Source organism: Microcebus murinus, chromosome 11, assembly GCF_040939455.1.
Source record: "Microcebus murinus isolate Inina chromosome 11, M.murinus_Inina_mat1.0, whole genome shotgun sequence".
NCBI classification, from domain to species: domain Eukaryota; kingdom Metazoa; phylum Chordata; class Mammalia; order Primates; family Cheirogaleidae; genus Microcebus; species Microcebus murinus.
Genome location: NC_134114.1, coordinates 71,909,267 through 71,922,456, shown reverse-complemented (window position 1 = coordinate 71,922,456; position 13,190 = coordinate 71,909,267). Strand labels below are relative to the sequence as shown.

Sequence of the window (13,190 nt, the reverse complement as noted above, 5' to 3'; positions counted from 1 at the left end):
TTTCACTCCACAAAGAATACGTATTGGGGAATAAGGTTTAGTAGGTAGAGTTCAACCTTAAAATTTGGCAAAGAAGATTAGGTGTTATATGGTAGGAATTGCAAAGTTATTAAAGATTTTGGAACAAGGGAAGGTAAAAGTGTAGGATTAGCCATAGAAGAAAAAACAAAGAAAGAAAAGTGGCCATCCCACTGTGACATCCTAGTCTAGTTAGTATAATGTCACAAGAAAAGGAGAGGTACAGCCTTCTATGGACCCTGACAACCTAGCATTTAGAATATTATTGACTGACAATATAACTATTAATAAACTTTCATAATTATAAGCGTTCATAATTTTTAGACTTAACAACAATCCACTGTTACCCAACATATGACTTACATTTGATAGACTATCCCACAGGTCATCGTTCTTGGCATTTCTGTAGCTGAAATTCTTTAAGTAGCGAATTATTCCTTTCTGGAATTTCTCCTCACTCAGAAAATCCTTGAGCATATTCAAAATACAAGCTCCCTAAAAAAAGAAAAAGAAAAAGAACAAAAACAAGACAAAGAGATAAAGAAAAAGGCATTTTTTAAAGGAAACTTAAATTTTATGAGGCTGGGCAAGGTGGTTCATGCCTGTAATCCTAGCACTCTGGGAGGCCAAGGCGGGCAGATTGCTCGAGGTTAGGAGTTCGAAACCAGCCTGAGCAAGAGCGAGACCCTGTCTCTACTATAAATAGAAAGAAATTAATTGGCCAGCTACTATATATATATATATATATATATATATATATATATATATATATATATATATAAAATTAGCCGGGCATGGTGGCGCATGCCTGTAGTCCCAGCTACTTGGGAGGCTGAGGCAGGAGGATCCCTTGAGCCCAGGAGTTTGAGGTTGCTGTGAGCTAGGCTGACGCCACGGCACTCACTCTAGCCTGGGCAACAAAGTGAGACTCTGTCTCAAAATAAATAAATAAATAAATAAATAAATAAATAAATAAATAAATTTTATGGAACATGTGTGATGTCTGAAAATGACTAATAAAAAGTGAAACAGGTAGCAGTAACATGGCACCAATGACTTAAATGGCTGATTTGACAGTCATATTTCTACTGAAAGCAGAGCTTCCATCTGCACACATTTGCTACCTTGTTATAGGAAACTTCATCAAACATTTCCTGTATTTGAGTAGGAGTTTCTGCTGGTTTGGAGATAGGGCGAGATGAATTCAGTGAATCTCTTGCAATTACTTCAAAACACAAATTCAAAAAAGAGTCATCCTAAACAGGGGAGAAAAATATTTACTTTTAGTTTCTATTTGACACTCTAAAAGGAATAGAAAATATGCTGGGTTTAGTGAGATGTTCTTAGAGGTAAGAATTAATCAGTATTTCTTGTAAGATGTTTCTTTCCCTTTCACCTTTCACCACTTCTTTTTTTTTTTAAATGTTATCATCATTTCTATATTTTAAAAAGGTACTAATCCCACATTTTTTCAGATATAGCCTAAATGTTTACATGTATCAAGACTTGAGTACAGAAATAAAAAAATACTGGTTTTCATTTAGAATACTTGCTATGTGCTATGACCCATCATCTGTAAGCCTTTCGACACCTCTACAAAGGAGATGCAGTATGTGAATTTTACAAATGAGAATTTATGAAGCTTTGGCATTAAACCACAGATTCAGCACATACACAATAATAAGACCCTGACTTTGAATCCATCTCTGTACTGGATTAAATGTATGCCCCAAAGACCTAATTAACCATTCCTAACCACCTCCACATGCAGATTTGGGAAGTGTTCAGACTACCGTACCCATTAAAATAAGACAAGCTTGAAGAAGTCCCTTCATACATTTTGGGGAAGCCACTAGGCACTTTGGAAATCTCAGAACAGTGTGCTCCCAGTCATGTTTAATTCAGGTTACATGCCAACAACTCTGCACTCTACCCAGTAGCCATGGGCATTGCTGTGTGAATGTATATGGACAGCGATATCCTTTCCTCTCACCCCACATACACAGCTGTATATTTGTGCTAGTTTGCCCTCTCTGTCCACAAACTTCTGGATGAGAGATTTATGTTGATTGTTTTCTAAAACCTTCAATGTCTCATCCAGTTCTGTGATCTGTTTTGTATATCAAACAAAACACCATATGTTCAAAAAACACATTATGTAGTTTTCCCTTTAACATTCATTCAAACTTTTAGTAGTAAATTGACGATTCTTTAGGGCATATGGTATGACATACAGAATTGTGAACTTACAAATTGCAGCTCTGGATATGTAGCGTTAACAGAGACAAGTTCCATGTAATTTGCAAAACCCTCATTAAGCCAAATATCATTCCACCATTCCATTGTAACCAGGTTGCCAAACCACTAGGAGGTAAAAACTCAATGTTATTAGAAGTTAAACAAATACAAGAAATTATTATTATAACCATAGTAAAAAATATAATGGTTGTTAGCTTTATTTTTTTGATTAATTAAGGTCTCTCCTTCATCTTTGCTACCCTTTTCTCTGTGCACAATTTCCTTCTACTGATTTATTTGCCTTCTCATTCTCACTACCATATATTTTCTTGTTTCTCTTTTCTTTTTTTGTGTGTCCTTAATGCCTCTAACTCTCCAATTCCCACTCTATCCACCCCACATTTCCTAGCTATTAGATTTAATATTAAGAAAAGAAAATGAAACATTTTATAGGGGTAGTTTTTCTTTCTTGCACAATAAGAATAATCTTTTCTTGTCCTTGATATATAATGATGGTCTAAGAAAAAATATATGCCAAGGGATGTCCTTGGTAAAGTCAACTTTTTATATTAAGTAGCAAGTACTTAGGAGAATCATAAGAATTCATTTAGAGATCTTGGATTATTACATGATATTACTGATGAGCAAATTTAATTGTTAACCTCTGCCCCTGATTTATTTCCAGGGATTAATTTGGCTACTAAAAAGAATAAGGGTCTCAGATTTAAAATATATATAAATAAAATTTAAAAGATGTGCACGGATAATCTAAACATTTACCTTTTACCTATATTTGATCCGTATCACAGATTTTAAATATTACTATTCATTCATATATTTTGTTTATTTATTTAGCCTGATGTGCCCAATACTGTGCATCTAGTTTAGGTATTTTAAGTTTGCAATCGCCAGAAGGACCAGAAACTTAAACAATAAGATACTAAGTTTCAGAAGATCCCTGTTGTAGTTATAGAACAGAAAACTCTAGATCTATAGCTCCTGGGAAAAGTTTAAGCTCTGTTCCTTTTCTGACAACCCTCAGATTATTTTGCAAGCAGGCATCAATCTTCCTAAGAGCATCCATGGGATGGAAGAGGAGGTGTTTCCTCAATTTGAGAATTGGTGAATATGAGACATACAGGTTAAGCTGATTCTGGTATTATTACCAGTTAGTAAGAATAGTCTATTCATTTGTTCAATAAACATCTATTGAGCATCTACTATGTTTCTGACACAATGCCATATGTTAGAAATACAAAGTTGTGTATGTAATAATATAGCCACTGCCTCAATACCAATGAGGGAGGCCAACTAATAGGAAAATATTAAACATGCAGTAAAGTATCATAGGTACTAAGGTTAATTCTCTGCCAAGGGCAGAGGGGATTCTAGGGGGAAATAATCAATTTTTCTGGGAGAGTGTGTAAAACAGTCAGGAAGTGATTCATTTCCTGAACTTTGCAAGTGGTTTTCAGGTACACTGAGATATTAGGTAGCAGGAGCAAAGGCACAGAGGGGTGGTACAACCTGGTATGCTCAGATAAGGGCAGGTAGTTTCAGATGGCCAACACTTAAGGTGTAGGTCAGAGAAGAGGCTGGAGAGGCGAAGAGGAGCTGAGCCATGGGGGCCTAGTATGCTACACTAAGGACCCTTGACTCATGAAGTTGGCATTGGGGAATCCTTGCCAGGTTATGTGCAGAGGAGACACAAGGTCATATGGACATCAATGGGGAGAGAAAATAGTCAAGGCAACAGTTCCAATGCTGTCTGTTGCTTTAGCCCCAGACTCTGCATCTCCGTGAAAGAGAAGCTATTAGCTGAAGGCCCAGAGGGAGCATGGAGCCTCAGAGGTAGAGCTCTCAGACCATTTCCCTGCAAACATTGGCTAGGAAGATTAGAAATCCCCAGACTCAGTTAAGTGCTTTCGAGCTCCTGGTGACTAATGATCAAAACACCTAAAATGGGCCAGTGGGGAGATTCTGAACCAGAGGAAGCAGCCCTTATGTTCTCAAAGTACACTGCTGAGCATGGCTCCCTATGTAACTGGTACTGAGTTCACTGCTTTAAAATAACAACAACTTATATAATGGTGATGATAAAGGATGACATTAAAATTTTTTAAATAAGAGATTCTACCAGCTTCTAAAATGATATTTGCCCACATGGTGAAAGAGAATTTTTGGCGCCTTTAATAATTCACTGCATTACTCAGAGTTTTCAGAAATGAAATAGAGTGGAAATAGACTCTGATATCTATAGACTCAGTTTTACAGTTCCATATTTGTATGTAATACAGGGTTGATAGATAGATGGTCTCTAGATATCTTATTCTGCAAGAAATGGCGGCAGTAGCAGTAGTAGTAGTGGCCACTGTTGTCATCATTAATAACTAGCACTTATCAAGTGCTTACTGTACAGCAGGCACAGATACTTTCCTTATCTGTAATCCTCACAACAGCTTTATGATGTAGCCACTATTATTAGCTTCATTTATAGATGGCAACACTTAACTTCAGAGAGTTAGGTAATGTGCCCAGGGTCAGTAGCTCATGTGTACTTGACTGGAAGTATTTTATTATTGTCATATAATCACAGGCTCCAACGGAAAGGAGATTGATTTTGACCTAGATTGGAATGCTGGGGTACAAGGAGAACTATTTTTAGTAGAAATCTTTATTTGTAGGGTTTCCATTTCTGTGCTCTATGTGTGTGCATAGTTACCATCCTTTTTTCCCCAAAGGACATTTGAAGGCTTTGCTTTGAAGAGTTTTGGAGGATAAATTTAGTGGCTACCCTTCTTGTGATAAACTTTCTATAAGAGTCCTAAGGTCTAGAGACCAAGTACTCTGCTGCTCGACATATTGTGTTGGGTTTGATAATCCCTGAGCTCCCCTCTAGAAGTAAAATGTTATGATCTTATGTTATCTCAGGAAGATTGGTGGTGTTCTGCATAATGTTCTTTTGAATCGATTCTGAGAAAATGTCATGAGTACCAGTACCTGGTGTGCTAGTTCATGGGCTATGACCACGGTGACCCACAGTTTGTCAGAAGCAGAAGAAGTCTTGGGATCAAAGAGTAATGATGTTTCTTTATATGTAATAAGGCCCCAATTTTCCATGGCTCCAGACCCAAAGTCAGGAACAGCAATTAAGTCTAAGAAATAAGAACAAGCATACTTGATCATTATGGCTTCCACATCAGAAGTAGGATTGCTCCCTGCTCAAATATGTTATTTCAATACACATAAGCAGACTTTCTGAAAACATCAAGAATATCTTAACATTGACATGGTAGATTGCAGTTGCAATGAAAATATTCAGTACCCATTATTAAGTGGAATAAGTTCTACCACTATAGTTTTGTAGCTGACGCAACATATTGACATTTAACTATTTTTCCCTGAAAGTACTGAACTTTGAAAGTATTTTGGGTGCATTACTGCCAAGAAAATAATTTATTTAAAAATACTCATATTGTATTTTATATCAATAATGCTAAAAAACTTTAAAATAAAAGGATTTCAAATAATTAATAGGTTTGAGATTCATCAAAACATATAATGAACTCATTTCTAGAAAAAAGAGAAAGATATAGGATTTTAATTTTGGGAGAACACCTTTGGGAGCAATCTCTATAGTCAATATTTCAATTGATATTTCAAGCATATTCAGCCTCTGTTATGAGCGAGTGTCCTTCTAAGGTATCAGAGGAAAAAAGCTCTGGGCATTGATTCTTTCTGACCTCAATTTCCTTTTCAACAATGATACTTCCTCTATCTCCTAGAACATCTTGAGGGGGAGAAGTGCAATATAATCATCTTTAAGTAACTCAGGTAAAATTTACATTAACATATTATGTGTGTGTGTATATACATATATATACATGTATATGTGTATGTTTCCTTTGCCATTCTTTGCCAATGGCTGTGTGTAGGTTAGAAAATTCCTGGCTAGGCCATTTTGGAAATTCTCTTTAGCTAAAAAGGAAGATACTTTTTTTTTTAAGTTCAAAATGAACCAAGTCACTTGGCTTATAATTACATTGTCTGCAGTTAATATTGGTTAATCCTAGTGGATAAAAACAAGTATTTGTAACACAATCAAAAACTAAATTAGTGCTAATAAAGATAGTATTCATTAGCACTTCAAATGTGGGAATGACTTCTTTTCTAAATTGCATTGATGATTTTATAGCATTTGGATTATTTCCCACAGCCGTTAGAGATTCTTATATTTGCTCTATTTTTTCTTAAGCTCTATGCTTCTCAGTCAGTTTTAAAAGGTGTTATGTATGATCCTCAAGGTTGCATTTTTCAGGAGCAACATAAGATTGTTGATGGCTGTTACAATTTTTCCTTGACTTTTGACCTAGAGAACAGCAGTGGATGATGAGTAAACTGAATTTAGCATATCTGCACAAAAGGGCATGTGGGAACTTGGACTCTAACAATATAGTGAGACTCAGGAACTACAGAAATAAGTCCCTGAATATGTCTTTTGATGGTCCCTTTTACCTTTTCCAAAATTCATGGGAGTTGGGGGAGAGAAGAGGAAGAACATGATGAGGAGTATATCCTCGTATCTCAAAGGAAAAAAAATGTTTTGTCACCATCAGAAACTCTAAGAGCAAATCTATGTAAACTAGGCAATTTAAATCATGGTTTTTATATGCTCTGCAGCATTCTAAAAATTATATCTTTTAGTTTTTTAAGATACAAAATCAAAACCAAGATAGAGTATATTATCTCGTGTAAAGATCTACTACCTCATCCAAATGATCTATTTCCTCCAAATCTTTTTTTTTAATTTCAGAATATTATGGGGCTACAAACACTTTGGTTACATAAATTGCCTTTTCATCGCCCAAGTGAGAGCTGCAAGTGTGCCCATCCCAGACAGCTGTCCCTAGACAGCAAGCACCACACACGTTAGGTGTGAATTTACTCATCTCCTTCTTCCCCTTTTCCACCTGTCCGACACTCGATGAATGTTACTTCCATATGTGCACAAATTAGTACCAATTAGTAGATGGTGAGCACATGTGGTGCTTGTTTTAATCTGTGCCACAGTCTTACTTTCCAATCTCAATGGCCAATACACATGACAGATGGAGGGACAGTTTTTAATTCTCTGTTTACATAAACTTTTGGCAACTTTTATAAAAGATTGCTGGTCTTGTACAAATATGGTATACAGATTGCTCCAGAAAATTCATCTAATTCTAATACGCAATGCACATACACATATATATGTATTTTATTTCAGCATATTACAGGGGGTGGGGTACAAATGTTTAGGTTACATATATGCCTATATTGCCTTTGCCCTACCAGAGTCAAAGCTTCAAGTGTGTCCATCCTCCTGACGGTGCACATCACATTCATTAGGTATGAATATACCCATCCCCATGGGCATGTAGCCCCCTGATTTCAGGGACAAATACAGAGCAGCCCTTGTTTTCCTCCTCTCACTCTCCCAATCTATCTCTAGGGCTCACTACCTGGCCTCTGTCCCAGCCTCCCAGTGTGTTTCCTTTCTGATCAGCCTGGGGAAGAGTGCAAGGCACATATTTTAACATTAAACCTGATAGAAGAATAGAGAAATGATCAACACTACTTGAGCTTCTCATAAATTTTTCCTACACTCAAGGACTATTTCTGAGGAATGAATTATTCCTTCCTGGGCTAACTGAATATCTTCAATGCTCATTTAAATTAACTAAAAAGAGGTAAGGAATCAAAGCAAGTTCTATGAGCAGAAATAAAGACAATGATGTGAATTTGAACATACCCAGTTTGGAGAGTGGATAGTTGATATCAAAGTACTTTTCATAAAAATCAAGTAGCTTCAGTGTTGCCTGCAAAGCATAATGTGTTTGACTCCATTTGTCTGGGGATGCATAGATGGACACCTGGGAAATGTGGATAAGAAGAAGTGGGCTTTGAATGACAGCTCCTTGACATAATTCCATTCTTGACAACCCTCACACATAGAAAGGCAGACTGCATTTTTAAAGAAAGTATTGAGATACCATTAAGCATGTTGTCAATAGGGATAAGAGGTTCCACGAAGTATCAAAGCAAAAGTCAGTCTTGACAATTACAAACAACTCTGTATCTTCTGTTACAATCCACTCCCTAGATGCTCATCTGGAACTTTCAAGCTATATTAACTCATCATATCATGAGGACTCACTTGAGTTCATCTTTACGGTATACTCTCGCAGTTGAGAACTAGCTTTCCAAAATGATGAGCACACGCACAGTTCAAATAAAACATATGTCTGTAGACCTTTGTGGGAAAGCCCTGAAGAATTTATTGGATCCACCCTCTATCGAGTTTGCTTTAAACTACAAAAGGCTCAAATATGTTCAATGACTCCCCCAAAGTAACTAGCTATTAAGGAGAAGAAAATAGAATTAGATTCCAATTTTCTTGGCTTTCAAGCATAGGGCTACTTTCAATTTCATGACCCATTTTCATGCTCTGAATTAACTGAAGTTCCTCAGAACTTTCCTGTAGAGAATGTGTAAATGGCCACCATTTTTTGGACCGTTTACCAGCCACCGTGCTAAATGCTTACATATAAAATCTAATTTAATACTTATACTCACCCTATGGAGAAGGTGCTATTATCTTCATTTTATAGATGAAGCAACAAAAACACATGGAAATTAGGTAACGTGCTCCAAATCTCCCAGGTAGAAAGTTGCAGAGCTGGGATGTAAATCCAAGGAGGCTGACAGGAACCTGTCCTCTGAATTAAAGTGCCACCCACCTCCCACACATGTATCTATGTCTATGCACATATATATCTACGTGCACAGATGTCATGATATGTATGTAGACACACAACTCATAATGTCTATCTACATATCTATAATGCATGTAAATATGTAAATTGTAATAGCCATTTTATACCCATTTTTTCATAAGTATTATTTTATGATTCTTTGAAGATGTTTTCATGTCTATAGTTTGGTTCCTCAGCATAGGAGTTCTTTTTTAATTCTTTAATGTCTCCACTGATGTTTGCAGAAACTTAACTTATCTTGCAATGCTACAAGATAAGCATTGGGTTTTGTTGTAAGCTTTTGCAAACTGTGAAGACTCTAAAAATCTTAAAGACCTTGTTTCACTGACAAAGTAAAGTTATAGAAAATAGCTGGAACAGCATGAATATCCTAAAATAAAATGCTGATTAAAAAATCGTATGGAACCTCCATGAAATTATTAAAATAATATCATATAAAATATTTAATGGCATTCAACTTTTAAGGCATATTATAATAAAAATTAGGTTAAAAACAGTCAATATGCTAGTTTGCAAAAATTGTATACATATACTTTGAAAATATATATACATTATATACAGTTACTATGTACACCCACATATAAAAATATTTGGAAGGCTTACACTAATATTATCAGTAGTTATATCTCAAGATTATGGATAATTTTAAATTAAATTAAATTTTTTACCTATTTCTATTTTTGTAAAATGAGCATAATACTTTGATAATGAGGAAGAAAGCTTAAGAAAATAAAGAAAAGCTCACTGCTCTCAGGAGGACACTGTTCTGCACTGTGTAGGAAATTAGGACTCAGTCTCACCTTGACCCCTGAAGAGGTTGTGCCACTCACAGACTTGAAATCACAGACTATGTAGGCTACAAGGTATGTACTCATTTTTACAGTAGTTTCAAAGTGATCTTCCAAGAGGCCTCCTTCAAGTTCAATTGTCTTAACCTACAGTAAGAGAAAGAAATGAGTATTTGAAAACTGAAGTATTTCACAACCATGCCTGTGGCTTACGGCAAGTGGGTTAGAATGCAGCCTGCCACTCTGAAGGACACTTGATGACTTTCTGGGAGGTCAATGGCCTCTTATAATATTCTGTGGTCTTTCTGAGCTCTTTATGTTATCCTTGCACTCTCCTGAAGGCACAATATGCTGCTTTTGAGATCCCTGAAGCACAGAAATGCCAAGACTTATTTTGTTGCTTGAGAGGAAAAAAAAAAAAAAATCTCAGATGTTTCTAATTTCTTAAAATGCCATAATCTCCAGCATTGGCCTAAATTCAAGTTCTGGGCTTCTAGGTAAAAATACCAGAGAATGGCCTCTTTCCCTCTGTCGTATGATAAATAAACCTCTGTGGCAGAAGGCAACAGGAAGCAAAAAACGGTCTTACGTTATTTTTTAACTCTCTTATTCTATTGGGGTGAGGTAGGTGTTGTTTCACAGGTGAGGAAACAGAGGCTCAGAAATATTAACTGAACCGCCAGAGATCACACGGCTAGTTCCACTGCAGGACTGAGATGTGGATGTGACCGTGTGACTTCAAAGACGTTGCTCATCCTGTCACTTGCTGTGTGACAACTTGAGTCATAGTCTTATTTTATCTTTGCTTCATTGATTCAGCAATGAAAGCAGTCGGGCCAAGAAGGTCATTAGTAATTTAAGCTTCTGCCCATCTCCTGAGGAAGCAGAAAGTTTTTAGCCTATAGTCTGGTCAGCTGCATCCATCAGCCTCACTGGGTCATTACTGAATTCTATCCTCATTTGGTCTGAGTAGCTTATCTTAGAGATGGTCTCCACCATGGTACAACATTCCTAAATACTGAATGGATAAAGACCCAATAATCTGAAAACACCGCTTTCTTCAAACTGGTCACAATCCTTAGACTATCTCTCCCCCACTCCCACCCTTCCCCCCATTCAGGGAGTCAGGCTTGTGACAATGCTGACCAAGGCTTATTAAGCATCTTTGATGCATTGGGTAGGATGACAGTTTGCTTTGGCAAGAGTAAATAGCTTGATGTATTGCCATAAACTGCCTGGCTTACTTCAATGGCAAATGTTTGTGCTAGTAAATTCTACAGAATTTATTTCTCCTAAATTCTATTTGAAATCCATTTCTAAATTTCAACAAAGGTGAAGACACTGACCAAATATTCAAAGGAAGGGAGAAGTATATGTAGGGCTGTCATTTTTAACTCTATAGAGCAAATTAATTTTGCCCAACAATAATCTCTTTTTGTTAGGAATTTGATTCAACCAGAGTTCTGCGGATAGCCACCCCCAGCAGAGAAGAAACTGTCTTGTAGTAGGGGGTCTGGGGTCAGGGTATAACTGTGGTCTTCTGGCCAAACTCAGCAGCAAAGCCATTTAGTCAAGTGTGTGGAGGAGTGAGGGTAGAGGCTGTAGGACTACAGGGAAATGAGAGTCTGGGCCACACTGAAAAGTAGGTGGCAGAGATGGTTAGGAGATAGATGGTTATTTGCTCTGATCCATCCCCCACTGGCCCTGCCAAACGGAGGCTGAGTTTTGTTGAAGAAGCAGGACTGACTCGATGTAGATTAACCTTGCCTTAAATGGAAGTGTATGGGGTATTTAGTGTAAGTTCTTCCAGGACGGTGATGTAAGTTCTAAGTATAAAACACTCATTGCTGGACAAGGATTTAGCTGTTTTCTCAATGCCAGCAGAACTTTACTTGCATAGCAAGTGTCTCTGGCAGGTATGTGTTCCCATAAAAGATGCAGGAGACAAAGAAATGCACAAAAGACATGCTGCCTCTACTAACACTTGGGTGGTACCCACCTTCCCTTAAATCCTGTATCCTCAACTAAGAAAATTGTGAAGTTAGTATATGTCGCTTCTTCCCATTAGGCCATAACCCATCTTAGAGGCTGCAATTATTATTCCAACAGTGTATCATTACTTCAGTTCTCCTCTTTTGGATAACCATGAAAGTCTGTGTTGGTCATGTCCATAAGAAGCAGAAAGTTAAACTGGTAGTTGCTGAAAAGCGCATGATCCAGAGAGCTGCTCCAGTCCACTGAGGCAACGCAGAGATTCAAAGACTGGAGAAAATATTTTCAAAGTGTTTGCTTATTTATTTATTTATTTTTTTTGAGACAGAGTCTCGCTTTGTTGCCCAGGCTAGAGTGAGTGCTGTGGCATCAGCCTAGCTCACAGCAACCTCAAACTCCTGGGCTCAAGCAATCCTTCTGCCTCAGCCTCCCAAGTAGCTGGGACTACAGGCATGCGCCACCATGCCCGGCTAATTTTTTGTATATATATTAGTTGGCCAATTAATTTCTTTCTATTTATAGTAGAGACGGGGTCTCGCTCTTGCTCAGGCTGGTTTTGAACTCCTGACCTTGAGCAATCCGCCTGCCTCGGCCTCCTAGAGTGCTAGGATTACAGGCGTGAGACACCGCGCCCAGCGTGTTTGCTTATTTTTCTTAAACATGAAAAGTTACTGGAGGTTTCTAAAGATATAAATATAAAGTTTTAATATGATAATGATAATGGTAATTTATGTTTGCATCATATTTTAATTAAAAGGACTTACTAACTGTATTTTTACTTTACCCTCCGTGATTATTCAGATGAAAAATTATATTAATAAAATGCTTCCAGGAAAGGGACTGAAATGATAAACTGCCCCAAAATCAATGCTTTTGGAAAGAAGATTTGAAGATAAGGTAGCAGATCATTGTTACATGAAAATGAGCAGGCTAATTAAGTTGCTGTCTGTTTGCTTATGGAAAAACTGTGAGCTATAGGTCCTGCAGAGGGTTGCCACTTTTTCTGTTGGTCTGCTCTGCCAGGATTTCAGAGCAAATGTCTTTCCCAGAATTAAACAGAAATCTGGGGTAATGCAGTGTCTGGATTATGGATGCATCTCTCTCCTGCATCTGCAGAGGCCAATTCCTGTGTAGAGCAGAGAGGAAAATAGGAGGAGGGCCACTTGCTGGCTGCTGGTGACAGGCTGCTTCCTGTGGCACTCGCCTTTTTTGAAGCACCATCAGTTCAGCCTCTATTTTTGTCCCACTTTCCAAGCAGTGAAGGGGAAATATTTTACATTTTATTCAACAGCACAAATGGCAAGCACATCATTAGCGAGGAAATATCAAATGAGGGTCT

The 13,190-nt window shown here is 37.4% G+C and overlaps 1 protein-coding gene across 2 annotated transcripts in view; it reads right to left on the bottom strand.

The window, feature by feature from the left end:
* ERAP2 (endoplasmic reticulum aminopeptidase 2) overlaps window positions 1–13,190 on the bottom strand; it is a 43,072-nt gene that overhangs the window by 22,289 nt on the left and 7,593 nt on the right. The window contains exons 4-9 of one of the 2 annotated variants that reach the window (XM_076008202.1): window positions 9,872–10,006; window positions 8,048–8,168; window positions 5,257–5,411; window positions 2,269–2,382; window positions 1,143–1,274; window positions 382–513 (exon numbers count right to left, since the gene is read on the bottom strand). In XM_076008202.1, coding sequence (XP_075864317.1) covers window positions 382–513; window positions 1,143–1,274; window positions 2,269–2,382; window positions 5,257–5,411; window positions 8,048–8,168; window positions 9,872–10,006 — 789 coding nt within the window. The remainder of the gene's footprint in view (window positions 1–381; window positions 514–1,142; window positions 1,275–2,268; window positions 2,383–5,256; window positions 5,412–8,047; window positions 8,169–9,871; window positions 10,007–13,190) is intronic. The other variant, XM_076008203.1, reaches the window with a different exon arrangement.